Source organism: Apium graveolens, chromosome 7 (genome assembly GCF_009905375.1).
Source record: "Apium graveolens cultivar Ventura chromosome 7, ASM990537v1, whole genome shotgun sequence".
Taxonomy (NCBI): Eukaryota; Viridiplantae; Streptophyta; class Magnoliopsida; order Apiales; family Apiaceae; genus Apium; species Apium graveolens.
In genome coordinates, this window is record NC_133653.1 from 4,290,350 (window position 1) to 4,309,833 (window position 19,484).

General features: G+C 33.8%; 3 protein-coding genes across 6 annotated transcripts; all 3 read left to right on the plus strand.

Annotated features, from left to right (window-relative positions):
• The first annotated feature begins 235 nt into the window (after positions 1 to 235).
• On the plus strand, positions 236 to 4,964 carry LOC141671415 (short-chain dehydrogenase TIC 32, chloroplastic-like). Its single transcript, XM_074477657.1, has 8 exons — positions 236 to 553; positions 1,790 to 2,021; positions 2,168 to 2,247; positions 2,834 to 2,987; positions 3,108 to 3,186; positions 3,930 to 4,014; positions 4,411 to 4,457; positions 4,558 to 4,964. The coding sequence occupies exons 1-8, from the start codon at positions 448 to 450 to the stop codon at positions 4,720 to 4,722; spliced, it is 948 nt and encodes a 315-aa protein (XP_074333758.1). The 5' UTR covers positions 236 to 447; the 3' UTR covers positions 4,723 to 4,964.
• Positions 4,965 to 7,289: 2,325 nt separating this feature from the next.
• Positions 7,290 to 10,132, plus strand: LOC141671416 (short-chain dehydrogenase TIC 32, chloroplastic-like). The gene is made up of 6 exons (XM_074477658.1): positions 7,290 to 7,481; positions 8,269 to 8,500; positions 8,781 to 9,014; positions 9,141 to 9,219; positions 9,496 to 9,580; positions 9,674 to 10,132. Exons 1-6 carry the CDS (start codon positions 7,376 to 7,378, stop codon positions 9,880 to 9,882), a joined length of 945 nt encoding a protein of 314 aa, XP_074333759.1. The 5' UTR covers positions 7,290 to 7,375; the 3' UTR covers positions 9,883 to 10,132.
• Positions 10,133 to 11,509: 1,377 nt separating this feature from the next.
• Positions 11,510 to 17,473, plus strand: LOC141671412 (uncharacterized). Of its 4 annotated transcripts, none has more exons than XM_074477650.1 (4): positions 11,510 to 14,387; positions 15,982 to 16,071; positions 16,205 to 16,300; positions 16,738 to 17,473. In XM_074477650.1, the coding sequence occupies exon 1, from the start codon at positions 11,715 to 11,717 to the stop codon at positions 14,283 to 14,285; it is 2,571 nt and encodes an 856-aa protein (XP_074333751.1). In that variant the 5' UTR covers positions 11,510 to 11,714; the 3' UTR covers positions 14,286 to 14,387; positions 15,982 to 16,071; positions 16,205 to 16,300; positions 16,738 to 17,473. The 4 variants fall into 4 exon arrangements, with proteins under 4 accessions (XP_074333751.1, XP_074333750.1, XP_074333752.1 ...); XM_074477649.1 differs by having other exon boundaries at positions 15,998 to 16,071; XM_074477651.1 differs by lacking the exon at positions 15,982 to 16,071.
• Positions 17,474 to 19,484: the final 2,011 nt, after the last annotated feature.

Sequence of the window (19,484 nt, forward strand, 5' to 3'; positions counted from 1 at the left end):
GTCCAATTGAATTCTATACATTACTTTTTGACACTCTTTTCAATACTCGTTTAAAATATATTTTCATAAAATTTTTTTCTAATTTTTTTTTTTTCGAGATTCAAAAAAAAATTTAAAAAAACATTATGAAATTATACTTTATAAAAGGCTCGAAATACGTGTAAATAGTTAACGTATAGAACCGAGGGGACGGAGGCAGTAACACTTATCAATCACGAATGCGTTACATTGGTCATATGAAATGCAGATATTCTTTTATCGAGATTCACGGCCCACACGTCGCATACTGGTTTGTAACATCTCCATAACCGGCCCCCAAAAACCTCAAAACAAAACACAAACTACCTTGAACTAATCCTTAAAAACAGAGTCATGCATAGTTAAACCAGGAACACTTCGGCCCCTGTCAAGAACAAAAATTTGAAATTTGGGTAAAAAAAAGAGAAGATGTGGATATTTGGAATAAAAGGTGAATCTGGATTCTCAGCTCGATCCACAGCTGAACAAGTCACTCTTGGACTTGATGGAACTGGCCTTACTGCCATTGTTACTGGTATATTATCGGAGACCTCGGAGACCACTTATATATATTTCTTATATATCTTGTATTTATGTATGTTATGAATTGTTAAAGATTTTGACCCTTTTGTTTGTTTTATTGTTTTGATCATTCTTGTGGGTTTTTGTTTGATTTTTAGTTGGATATTGTTTTGTTTGTGTAATTATTTATAAGTGAACATGTTCAATGAGTGTTTGATTAGTTTTAAGTTGTGTGTCACGTTTTAAGTGCTTTTTAACTGCTAATATGTTTGATATGAAATGTTTATGTATGTGTCTTAATTGTTATTATGTTGGAAATTCATTAGTTGGGCGTGTCGTGAATTGATTACTTCGTTAGGGATGGTCTTGTAAGATGGTGATAGATATCAGTTTGAGCTCTAGACTAAGCTTTACATTTTGGTTAATTTGAATCCTTAATCCTAAGACACCTCTTATGTTTCTGGAAATTGTTCGGAATTATACATATATTGAAAAGATTATAGTAGCACAAACTTCAAGCCGTTCTTATGGTAAATTATAAAAGATGGGCACAGATACCGGCATATACATGAATCCCTAATCGTTATTGATGAATTTTAATGGGCCAATTGGATGTAGTTTATCTAGAAATTTATCTTCATAAATGAATATATGGAGCTTCTAATAAGTTAATTGGGATAGAACTCTTTAAGTCTTAAGCGTGCACCATCTTTTTTTATGCATTTTTTACCATGAGTGGTATCTTGGTTGTCAATCAATGAACTTACTGGGAATTCAAACTTGATGTTTTAGAACATTTGTATTAGAGCTGCTTCATTAGTGATTTCAAACTGTAGTAATTCATAATCTTAAAAGCTCAGAGAGAGAAAACTGAGCCTTGTAGGTGGTAATACTTGTGTGGCGATTCACCTTAGCATTCCTTAAAATACATTTTCTAGATATGGTTCAGAAACATGGTGTTACTTCAGGAAATGTTTAGCTTATCTATGTCTATATTCATTCAAATTATTCAGGATTGAGGCTTCGGATTTACTTGATATCACTTGTGTATGTGTAATTGCAAATTTTTCATTATGAAGGCTTATTAACTTTGTTCACAATTTCATCAAGTAATGACTTGGTCGTTATGCTTCTGTTTTTTAGATTCAGAATTTATTATGATGTTCTTCACATGATGGAGAATGAATGATGTTCTTAAACTATTTTCTTTCCACACAGCTAATTGGCTAACAATGTTGAACAATCTCAGGAGCGTCAAGTGGAATTGGAATAGAGACTGCACGAGTCCTTGCTTTGCGTGGTGTACATGTAGTTATGGCAGTGAGAAATACAAATACTGGTAAAAAAGTTAAGGATGAAATACTCAAGGAAATCCCCAATGCTAAAATTGATGTCATGGAGTTAGATCTCAGTTCACTGGAATCTGTAAAAAAATTTGCCTCAGACTATACTTCATCAGCTCTTCCCCTCAACCTCCTAATGTAAGAAACTGTACGAGTTTTCGAATTTACTAAATTATTGATTGTCTTTAGATGCCATATATGCTTTATTCCACTCTATTATTGCTATCATTCTTATATCACCCCAATTATGTGGGAGCATAACTGCGTAAGTTTGGTGTCTAAAGTAACAATGCAGGGGTTATGGCTACTCCATTCTTGCTTTCCAAAGACCAAATAGAGCTACAATTTGCAACTAACCATTTAGGTATGTTGTATACAAAAATTAATTTAATTCACACACGCGCACACACACACACAAACTTTTATGATTTGGATACAATTAGCTGGACTAAATGCTAATTTGTATATACCAAGTGTGTCAAAGGTATAAGATTAGCATATAAGCAGGTTTGATCAGCTTAAAAGCTAAGCCAAAGATGCTCTTATATGCTTTCTTCTCCAGAGAACTGCAAACTCATGTCATATTTGCACAACATTCCATTTTACCCATAATGCTCTGGTTGTAAGCATCTGCAACATGTAGGATGTAGCTTTCAGTTCACTTCCTCAGTAGCTCTCCTTTTTGTTTTCTACTTACTCTGTTATCCAATTATGGAGTATTTTATTGTACGAGAGGCTTTAAAGACTAAAAAGTACTTGTTCCTATTTTAATGTTCTTGTCCTCATTTTCTAGTTCTCACTGTTCAGCATAAATTTTCTGAAATTTTAAGGAAGATTGCTACAAAGTCAGATATGCAACATCTACAGCATGTTCACAGTAGCTTTTAGAAACAACTTCTACATTAAGTAGTTTTGTGTGATACCTGAGCAAATTTCTGACTTTTTGGCAGGCCATTTTTTGTTAACAAATATTCTGTTGGATACTATGAAAAGAACTGCACGTGAAAGTCATAAAGAAGGGAGAATTGTTAATGTATCATCAGAGGCCCACCGGTTTGCTTACAGTGAAGGAATCCGCTTTGATAAAATTAATGATGAATCAAGGTGAAAAATGATGTCACTTGTATCATTTTTCTAATGCCTCATATTCATTTGGCGAAAATAAATATGATTCTTACTTGGTCTGTGCACCTTACTTATTTTGTGATTTATCCCGATACTCAGTTATGGACAGCTTTCTGCTTATGGACAGTCAAAGCTTTCTAACATCTTGCATGCTAACGAGCTTGCAACGCGGTTGAAGGTACTTCCATTTTATAATATATTGACATTAAGATTTTTATCTGTAATCTAGATTCTTCAGTCATATTTGACCCCAAGAAAGAGTGTTCAATTAAAAGATTAAAAGAATCGCAAGTCTGCTAAGCCATAAGATTTCTCAAGGTGGAGTATGATTATTATTATTAGAATGGAGAAACAAAGAAGATATTAATTATTCTATCAGTAAGGAACAGATAAGCAAGTGCAATTTTAACATCTCAAACTTGACCAACTTTAATCAGTGCTACTCCAAAACTGGGAAGGAAAATAAAAAGTTAAAATCTAACTTGATTAAGTTTTATTTGAACCCAGCAATCCAATCTTATACATACACGTTTTCTAGTTTTGAGTTTTATTTCAGATTTTTTTTAAAGAATGTTTGTAAAAAGATTTAGTAATAGGGTGTCACGGTATAGTTTTTAAGAGAGAATTAAATATTCCTGGACAACAAGAACTGGAGTGGAGTGATCGTGACTGCAGTGATTATTGTCTCCTCAAGTGGTCATTATTCTAGTTAAAATGTCTCGAGTTGAATATGTTAAGCCTCTATAGGGGCATATATGATATGGAGGCATCGTTGGTTTGATATCGCAACAATGTTGTGCCAGACAAAAAAATGTACGGGAAAGATATATCTAGATTCAGGGAGTCAAATGCAGCTGCAGCACTTGCATTTTTTAGGTTGGAACTAAGCAAGTTTTTGTTTCCTTTTTTTAAATTGATCAGGAGGAAGGAGTAGAGATAACTGCAAATTCACTTCATCCTGGGTCCATTGCTACCAACCTTACACGTTATCACGGATTTATAGATGGTATTGCACCTTTCTCTTGTCCTTCAGATTAATGTTAAGGAGCACAGTACTTATACAGTACTTTACAATGTAGCCCAGTACTTTTTATTTTTTCGGATCAAGGTAAGTTTAGATATGACTTGTAAAAGAAGTCTACAAGAAAGATGAAAAGCAATCCTGCGGTATTAATGCCAGGGCACAAATTTTTAAAGTTGTCAGGTGTCGCCCCCTTGTTGCATTCAACTCGAAGTCACTAATTTTTTCTAGGAAAAATAGATGTCCATTATTTCAAGTCTCATGTTTTTATTGTCTTTATCCCAGGGAAAACAATCATAAAATTGGCAAAAGTTAGCAGATATTCACGTACAATGTATTATTGTGTTGGATTGTAACCGTAATTTTCATTGATCTATGCAGGCTTGGTCAGTTGGGTTGGTAAATATGTTCTTAAAACCATTCCGCAGGTTTATCCTTGTTTTCTCTCAGTGTCAAATGAATGATTATTATTTCATTGTTGTAATCTTGTGCACTTTTGGTAATTACCTAGCATCATGTTTATTTCAGGGAGCAGCTACAACGTGTTATGTTGCACTACATCCACAGGTTAAAGGAGTCAGCGGTGAATATTTTTGCGACAGCAATATTGGAAGCCGAAGCACACTGGCTACTGATGCCGGATTGGCCAAGAAACTGTGGGACTTCAGTTTGGAGTTGACAGAATCCAAGTAACTTGGTTGTGTACTTGTGTTTCAGTGACTTGTTATAATTTTTTGAATTTCGCAAACTGGGTTAAATCCAACACATGTTACAACTTACAAGTTTGAATCCGGGAACCTCAGTGTATAATTAAAACTGTGTAAAACACAAGTGTTCTTTCCATAACATTTTTTCAGAGCACTCATTTACATTTTTACCTTCCGAAAGACTGAACTCCTCTAAACCTCAGATATTACAGGGGACTTGTTAATTTACATTTTATCTATTTAAATTTGTAGGTTCAGCTTTTGGAATTGGAGCTAATCTAATCGAGTTACTGTAATCATGATTATAGATTTCGAAAATTGGAACTAATCATTTGTGATACCGATTTTTAATTTTATCAAATGATTAATTTGCTTAAACAATGTCTTTTTAAAAGGTGATTGTTGCTCCGAATACAAGTTTTAGCTTATCCGGTGATAATGATAAATGAGAAGATTTTCATTTATCTTATCAAAAAATGATTTGCTTAAGCGGATTTTCAAACAGTTCATTTATTTTTTAGCCAAAATGTGGGACGTTTTAGACAACTACTTAATTTTAAACGATAATAATGATATGTGAACAGATTTTTAGATAGTTCATCCAAAATTGGTAACGTTTGAAAATTATCAAAATACGAGATAAATAATTTCTCACATTTTTGTAGGATAAAAATTTTATTTTATTTAACGATGATGACACTTGAGCGGATTTTCCGGGCCGATTTATCAAGATGACAACTACCTTCATAAATGGATTTCACAAAATAACAAATTATTTTCATGAGCGAAAACGAAAATACTATTTTTTATGGATGATCACCAACTTTATTAATAGATTTCACGAAATAACAAAGTATTACCTTGAGCGAGAATCAAATTCCAACAACCGAGACAAAAGAATAAGCACTTAATCAGTTGTTATATTATTATTATATCGATTATCGCATCTTATTAAATAAGCACTTAATCAGTTGTTATATCAATTACTCCCTCCGTCCCAATATACATGTCTCTTTTGAAAAAAAATGACCCAAATTACTAGTCATTTTCTTCTTTCAATGTAAATTTAAGCATAATTTTTCAAAATTATTCTTAGATTTGTTATTCCCAAGATTTGACTTTCTAAAATTAGTATCAATTCTCTTTTTTCAATGTATTTAATGAGGTATTTGGTTCAAAATATTATCCAACTAACCATTTTCTTAATATGCGTTTTTTTTCCAAAAGGAACCTGTAAAATGGGACGGATGGAGTAACTTGGTTGTGTACCTGTGTTTCAGTGACTTGTTATAATTTTTTGAATTTTGCAAACTGGGTTAAATCCAACACATGTTACAACTTACAAGTTTGACTCCGGGAACCTCAGTTTGTAATTAAAATTGTGACACAACACAAGTGTTCTTTCCATAACATTTTTTTTACTTTTCTATTTGAGAGCACTCATCTATGTTTTTACCATCCGAAAGATCGAACTCCTCTTAACCTCTGTTATTACAGGGACCTGTTAATTTACATTTTATCTATTTAAATTTGTAGGTTCAGCTTTTGGAATCGGAGCTAATCTATTCGAGTTATTGTAATCATGATTATATATTTCAGAAATTGGAACTAACCAGTTGTTGTACTAATTTTTAATTTTATCGAATGATTAATTTGGTTAAACAATGTCTTTTCAAAAGGTGATTGTTGCTCCGAATACAAGTTTTAGCTTATCGGACGATAATGATAAATGAGAAGATTTTCAATTATCTTATCAGAAAATGATTGTCTGATAATGATGTTGCCTGAGCAGGTTTTAAGACAGTTCATTTTTGTTACCTGAGGACAAATGTGTGATTTTTTAGACAATTAATTTATTTTATACAATAATAATGATATATTAGCGGACTTTTACATAGTATATCCAAAATCGATAACGTTTGAATATTATCGAAATACGAGATAAATAATTTCTCACATTTTTTGTAGGATAAAAATTTTATTTTATTTAACGATGATGACACTTGAGCGGATTTCCCGGGCCGATTTTTCAGATGATAACTACCTTCATAAATTGATTTCACAAAATAACAAATTATTTTCTCAGAGGGAGAATGAAAACATTATTTTAATTGACGATCACCAACTTTATTAACAGATTTCACGAAATAACAAATTATGAGCGAGAATCAAATTCCAAAAACCGAGACAAAAAAATAATATTATATCATTTTATATCGATTATCCCATCATATTAAACTTCTCTAATTCATCGTCATAACTAAAATATTTTCTTTAATAATATTTTTTCTTGACCAAATAAATAATGTGAATGCATATTATTCCTTAGCATTACTTAAGGTCGTCTCCCAAGTTTGACCAATCCATAAACAAGTTGATTAAATTAAATGTCACACTAGACCCCAAAATGTCGAAAAGTCAACGAAAAAGTCGTACCAAAACAAGTGTTTCTCGAGCCTTCTACACGTTTAGCGACGTCATACATGACTTATATTAATGCACACCAACTACAAGTATAAATATGACATTCAAACGAGTAGATTTTATATATTTTCTAGCTTCATCAAGAATATTTTGCACTAAACTAGCTATTTTTCTTTGCACTTTTATTTGGTTTTAGATTTTTATTTATATAAAGGATGTGGATATTTGGATTAAACGGTAAATCTGGGTTCTCAGCTCGTTCTACTGCAGAGCAAGTTACTAAAGGTGTTGATGGAACTGGCCTTGTTGCTATTGTTACAGGTATTTTCAAGATTCTTGTTGATTTAAAAGCTGATCTGATGTGTGTTTTGTTTGTATGTTTATATATGTTGTTTTCAGCTTTCTAATGTAGAAAACCAGGTTAAATAGTAGTGTGTTTGTATCGAAGCAGGGTCTGGGAAGGGTAAGATGGAATATATACGATAAGATAGGACAAAAATGGATAGGGTAGTTTTGTATCGAAGCAGGATTTAGGGAGGGTAAGACGGAATATATATTTACAGGAAAAAGAATTGTTAAATATATGATCGAGTGAGGGGTGTTAAATATATGATCCTATTGGGGCCTTGCTCTAACACATTAAGTGTTAAATATATGATCTTGTTCAGTAACGAGCTCATCTAAAACCTGAAGGTGTTAGAGGAAGACCCCAATAGGATCATATATTTAACAAAAATTGATAGGGTTGTTGGCTGACTACAATGTCACTATCGAAGCAGGGTCTGAGAAGGGTAAGATGGAACATCGATAAGATGGGAAAAGAACAGGTAGAGTAGTTTTGTATCGAAGCAGGATTTAGGAAGGGTAAGACGGAACAAATAGTAGACAGGAAAAGAATGGATAGGGTGGTTGGGTGACTACTATGTCACTATTACATGCTAAGAGTAGTAATTTTGGACTTCTAGTAATACACTACTTGCTATGAATTTCTGAGTTTTTGAACTTTCTGAATAAAAATGATATGAGTTTAGCTTGAAGGTTTCAAGTAGTAATTAACTCTGCAATTTGAGTGAATAGTGTTTAATTAGATTCTTATATACAATTGCAGGAGCATCAAATGGTATTGGGAAAGAGACCACGCGTGTTCTTGCCTTGCGTGGTGTTCATGTCATCATGGGAGTGAGAAATGTTAAAGCTGGTGAGAGAGTGAAGGAAGAAATACTCCAGAAACATCCTGGTTCTAAAATTGATGTCATGGAGATAGATCTCAATTCTCAAGCATCCATAAGAAAATTTGCTGCTGAATACATAGCCACCGGACGCCCTCTGAACATCCTCGTGTAAGATTTCTGTCTTCTGATTCATGTTCATTCGTAGTGTCTGGTTTCATTTTGTACAGGCTGGGAGATTACGATAACCAAAAGGAAAATGCTTGGTGTACTGAATTGTGTACAAAATTTTGTACAGAATGACATGTGACGGATTTTAATTGGAATGAACCCCCTGTATTCACATTAACAAGTCCAATTAAAACATCTCACGTCAAATGCCATGTCTTTCTGTACAAATTTTGTACACCTAGGACTACTCTGACTGAAATTGCTGTTTTTCTGTTGACAGAAACAATGCAGGGATAATGGCACCTCCATTCACACTCTCCAAGGACAACATTGAACAACAATTTGCAGTTAACCATTTGGGTCCATTTCTTTTGACAAATATTCTGTTGGACACTATGAAAAAAACAGCCAACGAGTGTGGTAAAGAAGGAAGGATTGTTAACGTAGCATCAGAGCTTCATCGGTATGGGTACAAAGAAGGGATTCGTTTTGACAAAATCAACGACAAAGACAGGCACGTATTGATCATATATGTTTCCATGTAATTGTGACTAAGATAAGACTGCCATTAGTTACAATTTATGAAGATTGTAGTAGTTCATGCTTCTAATATTTTCTCTGATCTTGACTATATTTTCAGTTACAATCCCAATGGTGCATATGGACAGTCCAAGCTATGCAACATATTACACTGTGTTGAGCTCACCAAGCGCCTTAAGGTAGTAATTGATGTGTATTAATATAGCTTGGCCAAAATTCTACTTGACAATTTCTCTTAAGTATTTAGTTCATTTCCCATAAGTGTCTCATCGAGACTCAAACAAATACGTGTAATGTGTTGGCTTAGCGATTTTGCATATGACAAAAGTAATCTTTTACCGCCAACTAAAGCAACAATCTGTTGATCCTTTTTGATTAAGTTACAATGTCGTGGTCGTTTAAATTTAATACATTATGTCATTCCATTTTGCTAAAATTTCAATCATCGCGTTTAGGAGGAAGGAGCAAATGTTACTGCAAATTCACTTCATCCAGGAGTTATCGCAACTAATATCACACAAAACAGCAGTCTAGTTGGTTGTAAGTACTCGAGCCTATAAACTTAAGTGAATAATCTTCACCTGATGCTACTGCAAACTAATGTACTTATGATACTGCTGATAAAATCTGCAGGCATATTTGGCTGTGCACAAGTTTTTCTGAAAAACGTCCCTCAGGGAGCAGCAACTACCTGCTATTTAGCATTGAATCCGAAAGTTAACGGTGTAAGCGGAGAATATTTCATGGACAGCAACAAAGCTAAAGCTAGCTCAATGGCTAGAGATCCAGAATTGGCAAAGAAACTCTGGGACTTCAGCTTGACCTTCACTGAGAACAAATAATTTTCGAGTATATTGTGTGCTAAGATGTCATATACCTAGTAGTAGAACTTTCAAGAGTTTCTCTGTTTTTGGTGTGCATAGATGTAATATACCTAGTATTCTACTGTAGTAGAACTTTCAATATTTTTTGTGTTCTTGGTGTGTATATATTAAGCTATCAAATATGGTTGCCCTGTTTTTGAGAGTACTTCTTGAACAAGTTCTTATGGTGTGCCTGGAAATTTAAATGAATATATCTTTATTTTATGTATAGCTTGGCTTTGTCAAATTGTTGCATTGAATCCTTCATCTCGAAACATCAATGAATTTAAATTTTTGATTCCTATCACAATACATATCCGAAAAATTTTATAATATCGAGAATAAGTTCACATCTCGGATTTTCAATCCATTGACAAAATGAATAAATTGTCTCGGGACATTTCACATTTTTACTTCAATAAATCTCATATCATATATCGAGAATAAATTCATATCACGAGTTATTATACTAATTTTAGGTCACTAATTCTATATACTCATAATTAGGTATGAACTTCTATCTTGTTAAGAAGATATATTACAAATTTTATATTATCATCTTCTCGAGATAATTTGAGAGCCGATTTTCCTTATCTAAAAATTTATGCATGCAATTTTGCTGAGATTATTTGAGAACAAAATTCCGCATTTCAAGATATTTTGTTTTTCAAATTTATGTGTTCATGTAATACATAAATACTCTCTCCAAATTCGAGATTCGAAAAGATTTAAGATTGTTCAAATTATAAATTTCTTACTTTACCATAAATAAAACCATTACATAAAGGGTCTAGTTTCCCGGCAATAGAGTGTCGGTTAAACTTTATTTAACACACTATTTTATATACGCCGGATTCTATATTTTAAGTACTCACATTCCAGGAATTTTATTTTTACCCTTCCGCGAAAAATATTCGTGAATAGTATTCTTTCTTTTTCACAAAAAATATCCGAGAAAAAGAGAAAAGCCCATCGACGAAAAATATCCGTAAAAAGATAAAAAAATTCTTAAATCTAGACTTTTGAAATAATGATCTAAGAATTAAATAACAACATGTGTTTGACATGACTTATATAAAATCCGATTATTAGGGATTAACGCCCTAACATAAAAAGTCCTGCTAGTAAAATTCCGTAATATTTTTTAAATTGCCACATAATTTTATGCACACTCGAATCATGCCATTTTTCAATTTACTCTAGCAAAATCAACAAAAAAAGTCTCACCGGTAAAACCGTAAAGAAGTCGGTTAAATCAATCTTTTTAACTTGATTGCTTAATTTAATTTCAGGTTCATCATTCGTTTCATTCAAATATATCAAGTATGTTATTATTTTCCGATTTGACTCAATTTGAATACTAATTTGAAAATTTGTATCAAATAAATGATCCGCCAATGACTAAATCGATACAAAATTTTAACTTTTTAATAACTAAATTGATACGAATTTTCAAATTAGTAATCAGATTGAGTCAAACTAAAATATAATGACTTATTTGACACATTTGAATGAAATAAATGATAATTTGATATTTTCCGGATAATTTAATCATTTTTTTTTATTTTTGCCAAAGTTAAGAAAAAAAAACACACTGATACACACTTACAGTTATACACAGCTAAAAATATATTGGAGTCTCTTGGCGGCACTAATTTTCTGACCTTCTCTTCATCTCAAGAATCAAATCCAACCCAATTGAAGTCCACCCGTTTCAGTTTTGACCCGACCCGGAAAAACCATTTCTTGAAAAATTTGCTAAAGGTATGATTTTCATGAACAAAATTGGGTTTAATTAATGTGAAGTTGAAATGTTTTATATTTACAATTCATTGTGTAGAACAAGAAATAATCTTGTAAAATGTTGTAAAGTTAGTAGTTTGATTAGGCCATTTAGTTGTGAAGGTGTTTGTGCTCATTTTTCAACAAGGTCATGGCAAAATTTTGGTGGGAATTCTTGTTTTGATGCTAATGTGTGTACCCAATTGGTTGATAAGGATGGTGGGGGAGATGGGTGTGTTGGAGATGGGAAAATGGGTGGTGAGGAATGTAAAGATTTGATTTTTAGTAAAACCGGAAGTTTCGGTTTTGAGGGTGGTGGTGGTGGTGATGATAAGGATGATTTTGATGGTGGTGGAGATTGTAGAAAGGGGAAAATGGGTGGTGGGGAGTTTAAAGATTCGATTTTTAGTGGTAGTGGAAGCTTCGGTTTTGATGGTGGTGATGATGGTTTTGAGGATTCTGAAGAAGAAGAGGGAGAGGATGGTGATGGTGATGATAATGATGATGAGTTTAGGGTGTTGGAGACGTATGATAGGAATAGGAAAGAAAGGGGGGATATTAGTAGAGTTGAAGTGAGGGAAGATGAATCGAGAAACCCTTTGGTGAAAGAAATTTGTAGATTGATAGATCGTAGGTCGGCTTGGACTCCGAAACTTGAAGGTGAGTTAAGGCATTTGTTAAGGAGTCTGAAGCCTCAGCAAGTTTGTGCTGTACTACGTGCTCAGGCGGATAAACGGGTGGCATTGAAGTTCTTTCATTGGGCTGATAGACAGTGGCGGTATAGGCATGACCCTATTGTGTATTATGAGATGCTTGAGGTTCTCAGTAAAACTAAGCTTTGCCAGGATGCAAAACGGGTTCTTAGGCTTATGACACGTAGAAGGATCATGCGTAGACCGGAAGCTTTTGGTTATGTGATGGTTTCTTACAGCCGGGCTGATAATACGAGGAAAGCACTGCAGGTGTTAACGTTTATGCAAAAAGCTGGTATTGAACCTGATTTAGGTATATGTAACACTGCGATATATGTTCTGGTGAAGGCGAAAAAGATGGAGAAGGCACTGAGATTCTTGGAGCGCATGCAGTTGGTAGGGATTACACCTAGTGTTGTTACATACAATTGCTTGATTAAGGGTTATTGTGACGTGCAACGTATTGAAGATGCAATAGAGCTAATTTCTGAAATGGCTATAAAGGGTTGCTCCCCTGATAAAGTTAGTTACTATACTGTGATGGGATTTCTCTGCAAGGATAAAAGAATCGAAGAAGTGAAGGAATTGTTGGAGAAAATGACGAAGGAACATAATCTGTTGCGTGACCAGGTGACATACAACACACTCATACATGCGCTAACTAGGCATGGCTATGGAGATGAAGCTATAAGTTTCTTAAGAGAAGCAGAAGCTCAAGGGTTTTGCATTGATAAGGTTGGGTATAGTGCAATTGTTCACTCGTTATGCCAGGCAGGAAATATGGACAAAGCAAAAGAAGTTGTTAATGAAATGTTCTCAAAAAGTTGCATCCCTGATGTAGTCACTTACACTGCTGTAGTAAACGGGTTTTGTCGTATAGGAAAGGTGGATCAGGCTAAACAGTTAATTCAACAGATGCACAAGCATGGTTGCAAGCCCAACACTGTATCATATACTGCTCTGCTAAATGGGCTCTGTCGGAATGGAAATACATCTGAGGCAAGAGAGATGATGAACATGAGCGAGGAGGAGTGGTGGACCCCCAATGCCATTACATATAGTGTTGTGTTGCATGGATTTCGGAGGGAAGGAAAGTTGTCTGAGGCATGTGATGTAGTCAGCGAAATGATTGGAAAGGGATTTTATCCAACTCCAGTTGAAATTAATTTGTTAATTCAGTCTCTTTGTAAGGAGGGAAGAGCTGATCTGGCAAAGTTGTTTATGGATGAGTGTTTGAAGAAAGGATGTGCTGTCAATGTGGTGAATTTCACAACTGTTATTCATGGTTTCTGTCAAAATGATGACCTAGATGCTGCTCTGTCAGCATTTGATGATATTTATTTAAGTAACAAGCACCCTGACGCAATCACATATACAACCATTATTGATGCATTAGGAAAGAAAGGTAGAATAGAAGAGGCAACTGAAATGGCATATAAAATGCTCCATCGAGGTTTGCTTCCTACACCGGTGACATACAGGACTGTGATCCACCGGTTTTGCCAGCATGGCAGGGTGGATGATCTATTGAAACTGATCGAGAAGATGCTATCGAGGCAAGCATGCAAAACAGCATATAGCCAGATTGTTGATAAACTTTGTACCTTTGGAAACCTTGATGAGGCTTATAGGCTATTGGGAAAAATTTTGAGGACAGCTTCAGTGGTTGATGCAAAGTCATGTCATTTACTTATTGAAAGTTATCTGAAAAATGGAAATGCATTAGCATCCTATAAAGTGGCTTGTCGAATGTTTGGTCGCAATCTGGTTCCTGATTTGAAGTTGTGTGAGAAGGTGTGCAAAAGATTGATGTTAGATGGAAACATGAAAGAGGCTGATAATCTTATGCTATGTTTTGTTGAGCGTGGAAGAATGTCACCAGAGCGTATGCAGGATTTTCAAGCCTAGGGAGAGGTATTTAAGTGTGAGTTTATCAATACGAGCTACTAGGGAGCATTACATTAGAAATTTCTTCGAAGGAAAACTGTCAAGGATCAAAGCGGGGTGCAGGTACACTTGGCTAAATATATTTTTTTTTCTGCTACTTTACAATAAATTTCAACCTTATAAGGAAAATTGTGTGTCTAACTTCATCACAAAATTCTGCAATTCATCCATTTGTCAGTTCAAAGTTTAAAACTATGCATAAGTTGCAATTACTGTAGTCAGAGGTTCTTATTTTTCTCACTTGATATCTGTCGATAACTTTGATTTATTATTCTTATCTATTACTGACTATGTAGATAAAATTCATCAATCTGATCAGATGTACATGCCTTGCCAATATTTGTGGAGCCAAGAAATTCTGATAGTTTACCTGTTACTTGAGAAATATATGTGCTGCAATTGGCCATGGTGTCGTATGCTTTATTTTTTTAAAGTGCATATATGGATTACATACATTACCCTGAGTGCTCCACATAATTCGAAATCAGAAGACGAACAATTTGCTGTTATTGTTAAAATCAGATGTGTTGTAATTACTAGTATTATCATAATGGATTGTTCCCTGGGGAAGAAAATCATTATGCATTGTCGCTGCTGCTTTTGTTTTATTCATGTACCAGCTGAAAATCTATAGCTGCAGCAATGGACAAACTAAAAGCTTTACCAAGATGCCACGAACAGTTAGAAAGACTACTAATCCTTTAAAATTCTTTTTGCAAACTTATAATTAGTAAAAAATTGAAAACACGACCTTATAATATTGGCAATATACACTAGCTCATCACATAAAGTCCTTGTAGTAACTATCGTTAATGATAAATAAAGTTAATTAAAAGGGTTAATTCTACAATATATCTCTTATAAATTTAAGTACCGAACTGTTTATAATTGTTTTCAGGGTTTTATATGACTAGAATATGTTTTAGGATGAACCGATTATTTTTTTTCATCTGAACATAGAATGACAACTATTGTCCAACCAGGCCCTGATTAGCCTGATCACTATTGCAATATATTTCCCTTTTGAAGAATGCTATTGTTGGATGTAAACTAAAAGATCTATGTACATATTTTCTACTTAATGAGATTCTGTAGAATTTTTTGTTTGCATTTTTAATTATACGTCTTTTGACAGGTATGTCAACAGAGACTTAGAAATTGACCCACCATGTGATAGATATTGGCTACATATAGGATGCCAAATAGTCACTGTAAACAATTTGCGGTTTCATAAAAAAAATCTACTTGTGTGTGAGTTATTCTTGGATTTGCAAAGTTCTTTTTAACAAACTGAGTGTTAAAATGTTGCAGAACCATATCTTGACAACTGGCGAAGATTGTCAAGTTCTTGAGATGTTTTAGTATAAACAGTTTTATAAGTAAAAAACTTTTTATAGCACAATCTTAGTAGCAAAGTTCACTATGTGAATCTAAGAAAAATGATATCCAATACATTCATGATGGGGAAGATACATCTCCAGAAGTGTCTTTTTATTATTTGCAAATTTAGTGTTTATTTTATTATATCAAGAAAAACATTTTTTAAGATCACTTTTTTCGTCCAAGTAGAAAATAGCTCTGTACTGAATAAAATTACTCAATGGCTATGTGTGCACTAAGAAGTAACTTGGACATTAAATATTTATTTGACTGGTAGAGCTGATATTTTCCAGAAAGATTAATGGCCAATCAAATCTATGGAAAATGCTCCACTGCAATATGCTTGCAAGTTGCTTAAAAGTTAAAGGTAAAGATTTCTAACCTTGTATAAGATGGGTTTATTGTATGTCGAGAGTAAAAACTATATATACCTAGTGGACATTTGTATGCTTTACATCATGTCTTGTTACATACATAAATTGTCATTCTTTTGTGTTCAGTTGCTAAATCAGGAAGGTGGAAATGTGGGTGCATATCGGCTTCGTATGGGGTTGTCAGTTGTCACTAATATCGTGCAAAAAGTGGTCTTTTTGTTTGTAAGTATACAAATCTCTAAACTTGATGTTTAAATTGCCACATTATATGCTCCAGACTAACACCAAGTGTCCTATTATGTATAATCAACTTATAATGTTATCGTCAGATTTTCATTGATAAAAGGCAAGGAAAAATTGTTCATGGACAATTTTTAACCTAATAGATAAAAACTAGAACTTGCTTCAGGGCATGGAATCCGAAAGTTAATGGAGTAACTTGCAAATACATTTTTAATGGCAACAAAGCTAATGCTAGAACTAGTTCGATAGACAAAGTTGGCCCAGAACAACAAATAATTTTTATATCTTAATAAATAAATTACAATAGATGGATTTGGATCTTTTAGTGTCTTTTGTTATATGTAACTAAAGCGCCGGACATGTTCTTCTGTTTATGTTTGAAATATTCGCGGCCCAATATGTTAGAAATGTAACAGGTTCTGTAATTAATAAGAGTTGAAAGAGTACGTGTTGGTTGATTAAGTGCACCTGTGACCCGTAAAGATTCGACACCTACAAAACTACACTTACAATGGATTGAACATCAAGGGCCCGGCGTTTATACCAGGAGTATTCTACTTTTCAAAATTGTCACGGTCAGAAGAACGAACATGTTAAGGTACCTTCAAAATCAACACACTTTTATGTCGTTTGTGTTTTCATCTGAGTTGAAGCAGTCATTCACAAACTACGTCTACTGTTTTGAGTACAAGTCATGCATGAACTACCAGTACAGCTTGTCCCGGTAAAATTGTAATCATTTAAGGAAGCTGGTCCCTAGCAAGCGGGCGAACCATCTGTCCGCTATATTTTGCAGCAGAAAATATAGCGGACAGATGGTTAACAACAATCGCATGTCACAGACCCGTCCCCATCATTTAATATGGGTAGAAAAGATTGTGATGTGCATGGTTGGATGCAAACCTCGTAATGTCTGGTGTGATTTTTCAAAGTTGGTTAGTTTGTGAGGCAGAAGAAGTCTTTGCAAGTAACTGCAGAAAATAAATGGTAACTGAAACCTATTACTTGTTCTTAGACAATACAGTTGGGGGAATTGTCAGCCAAATGTTATCAATGACCCCATCATGTGAGGGTTCCAACACAGAACATGAGCCCTCAATTTACGCCTGTTATAGAACTCAGAAGTCATAACAAGATATACAAGATTATATATCGAAATTAAAGCCGGTGATAAAAGAGATTAAATTAAAATTAGATGTAGAATACAGTATACATGCATCTGAAACTATATACCAGTGTTCAAGATTTCAAAATAAATTTGAAAATTAACTGTATTTGTTGTGATGTGATTTAATTCGTTGAGACAAAATATGTCTAATTTTAAAATTTGCAATAAAAACTAGGATTCAGTCTCAGTACTAGTATAAAGCAAGGTTGTAAAACTCGGAAATCGGATCTACTCGGTTACGTCTTCAAAATCCGAGTACTCGTTTTTAGCATCCGAGGTACTCGGTGGAATACTCACTTAATCTGAATCGGTTCATCTCCGATTTCCGATTTCCGAGTACTCACCCGAGTATTCGTCTGAATTGACCAATTTTTAGAACACGGTTATAAAGTACTATTAAAATTATGAAAATGTTATTTTCAGAGTTTCTCATAAACTCGCATTGATTTTTTCCCAAGTGTTGTTTATGTGCATTCCGCGGTAGTTTTATCTTTTCGTCATTTTCGTTCGGGAAATTAAAAAATAGCTCTAAAAAAACATTTTTCTATAATACACGTGTATAACAGATTTTTTTTAAAAGAACGGGGACCATCAGTACGAAACACAAAAATCAAATACAACGAACACGATTTTGTGTGGTTTAATATGCACGAAAAATTGTATAAAAGAGCCACCTGCGGTTATGAAAAAAGTAGAGCAGAACAGCACACCTAATTAGAGTCACGCCCTTCCTGCATAAACAAAGCTGCACTCGTGCATATATTGATTTACTTAATTTGCAGGACTTTTTACAAGCAAAATAACAAATTACTTATTTAGCAAAAAAGGAGAAGAAGGTATACATAACATCCCGGTGATCTTTACGAAAATCGAATCAGAGTTCATCTATGATCAGATGATCAGGAGCAAACGATTGTTACAGTATATTATGTATATCACGAAAATTTTTCAGTATACATAAAAATGAGCCGCATGCACGCCCGGATCTGGTAAGGGGCACCGACTAAAAATCAAATTTTACATTTTTTTATAATTAATTTTTTTGAAAATATATGAAAGTGTTTCCATAAAATTCAAAATCATAAGATGTCTTCCCAAAATTTGCTCGGTGTCCCCCTAAAAATATAATTTTGGATCCGTCCCTGGCCACATGTATGCATGCACATGGAAAACTCTATTGTGCATATTTCGCAAAAAAATTGCGATATGATAAACTGCTACAACCGATTGTTCTGGACCTCATATTAAATGTGTTCCTGGCTATTGAAAATATAAACTAGATTTGGACCTAAATTTTGAATTGGTCTCCACAAGCAACAAAGGCAGTAGTTGATACAGACAATTTCCAAGTCCACATATTCAATATCTGAATGCTATCCTTTCATTAGGCTTAAGATAGGAACTACAAAACAAAGAAACCATTTTGATTTCATTATATTTTTCTATCAGAAATGAACTAGAAAGACCGTACAAGTTACAAAGGCGTGGGGAAATCGAACATGTGCACTATTGTACATCGGTTATACATCGGTTATCGGTTCTAAGTGTGAGATAGGACCTCTTATATTATCCTCAGAGAAAGATCAGATGATCTGTTAGACATCAAGAACAATTCAGAAATAAATTATGGTACATCACATTTCTTCAAAAGGTAAAAAAAAAATCTGATTTTTCAAAGACACATTAAAAGTACTAAATCAACTAAAATGGAATGGAACAATTGCACAAGCATCAAACTAACTAACAATTGTAATCACCATCTTAATTAACCAGCCTTTAAATGTACTTAACAGCTAAAAGAAAATGAGAAGCAAGAAAAAAGGTAAGGAATGGGTAAACAACATTAAAGATTTAAGAAGAGGTTAGCTGATAATAAGTCAACAAACCTTAACCAGTCACATGTAAACTAATTAAAAACACTTAAGTAATCTGTTGTCTCTTTCCCAGTTTTAGCTAAGCTAATACATAGAGCAAAAATGGAGAATTAAATATATT

Coding starts and splice junctions, on each gene's coding strand:
- LOC141671412 (XM_074477650.1), top strand. CDS start 11,715: ATGTTTTATATTTACAATTCATTGTGTAGAACAAGAAATAATCTTGTA.
- LOC141671415 (XM_074477657.1), top strand. CDS start 448: ATGTGGATATTTGGAATAAAAGGTGAATCTGGATTCTCAGCTCGATCC. Junction 4,015..4,410: donor TTATCACGGATTTATAGATG/GTATTGCACCTT, acceptor TGATCTATGCAG/GCTTGGTCAGTTGGGTTGGT. Junction 4,458..4,557: donor TTCTTAAAACCATTCCGCAG/GTTTATCCTTGT, acceptor TGTTTATTTCAG/GGAGCAGCTACAACGTGTTA.
- LOC141671416 (XM_074477658.1), top strand. CDS start 7,376: ATGTGGATATTTGGATTAAACGGTAAATCTGGGTTCTCAGCTCGTTCT. Junction 7,482..8,268: donor CCTTGTTGCTATTGTTACAG/GTATTTTCAAGA, acceptor ATACAATTGCAG/GAGCATCAAATGGTATTGGG. Junction 8,501..8,780: donor CGCCCTCTGAACATCCTCGT/GTAAGATTTCTG, acceptor TTCTGTTGACAG/AAACAATGCAGGGATAATGG.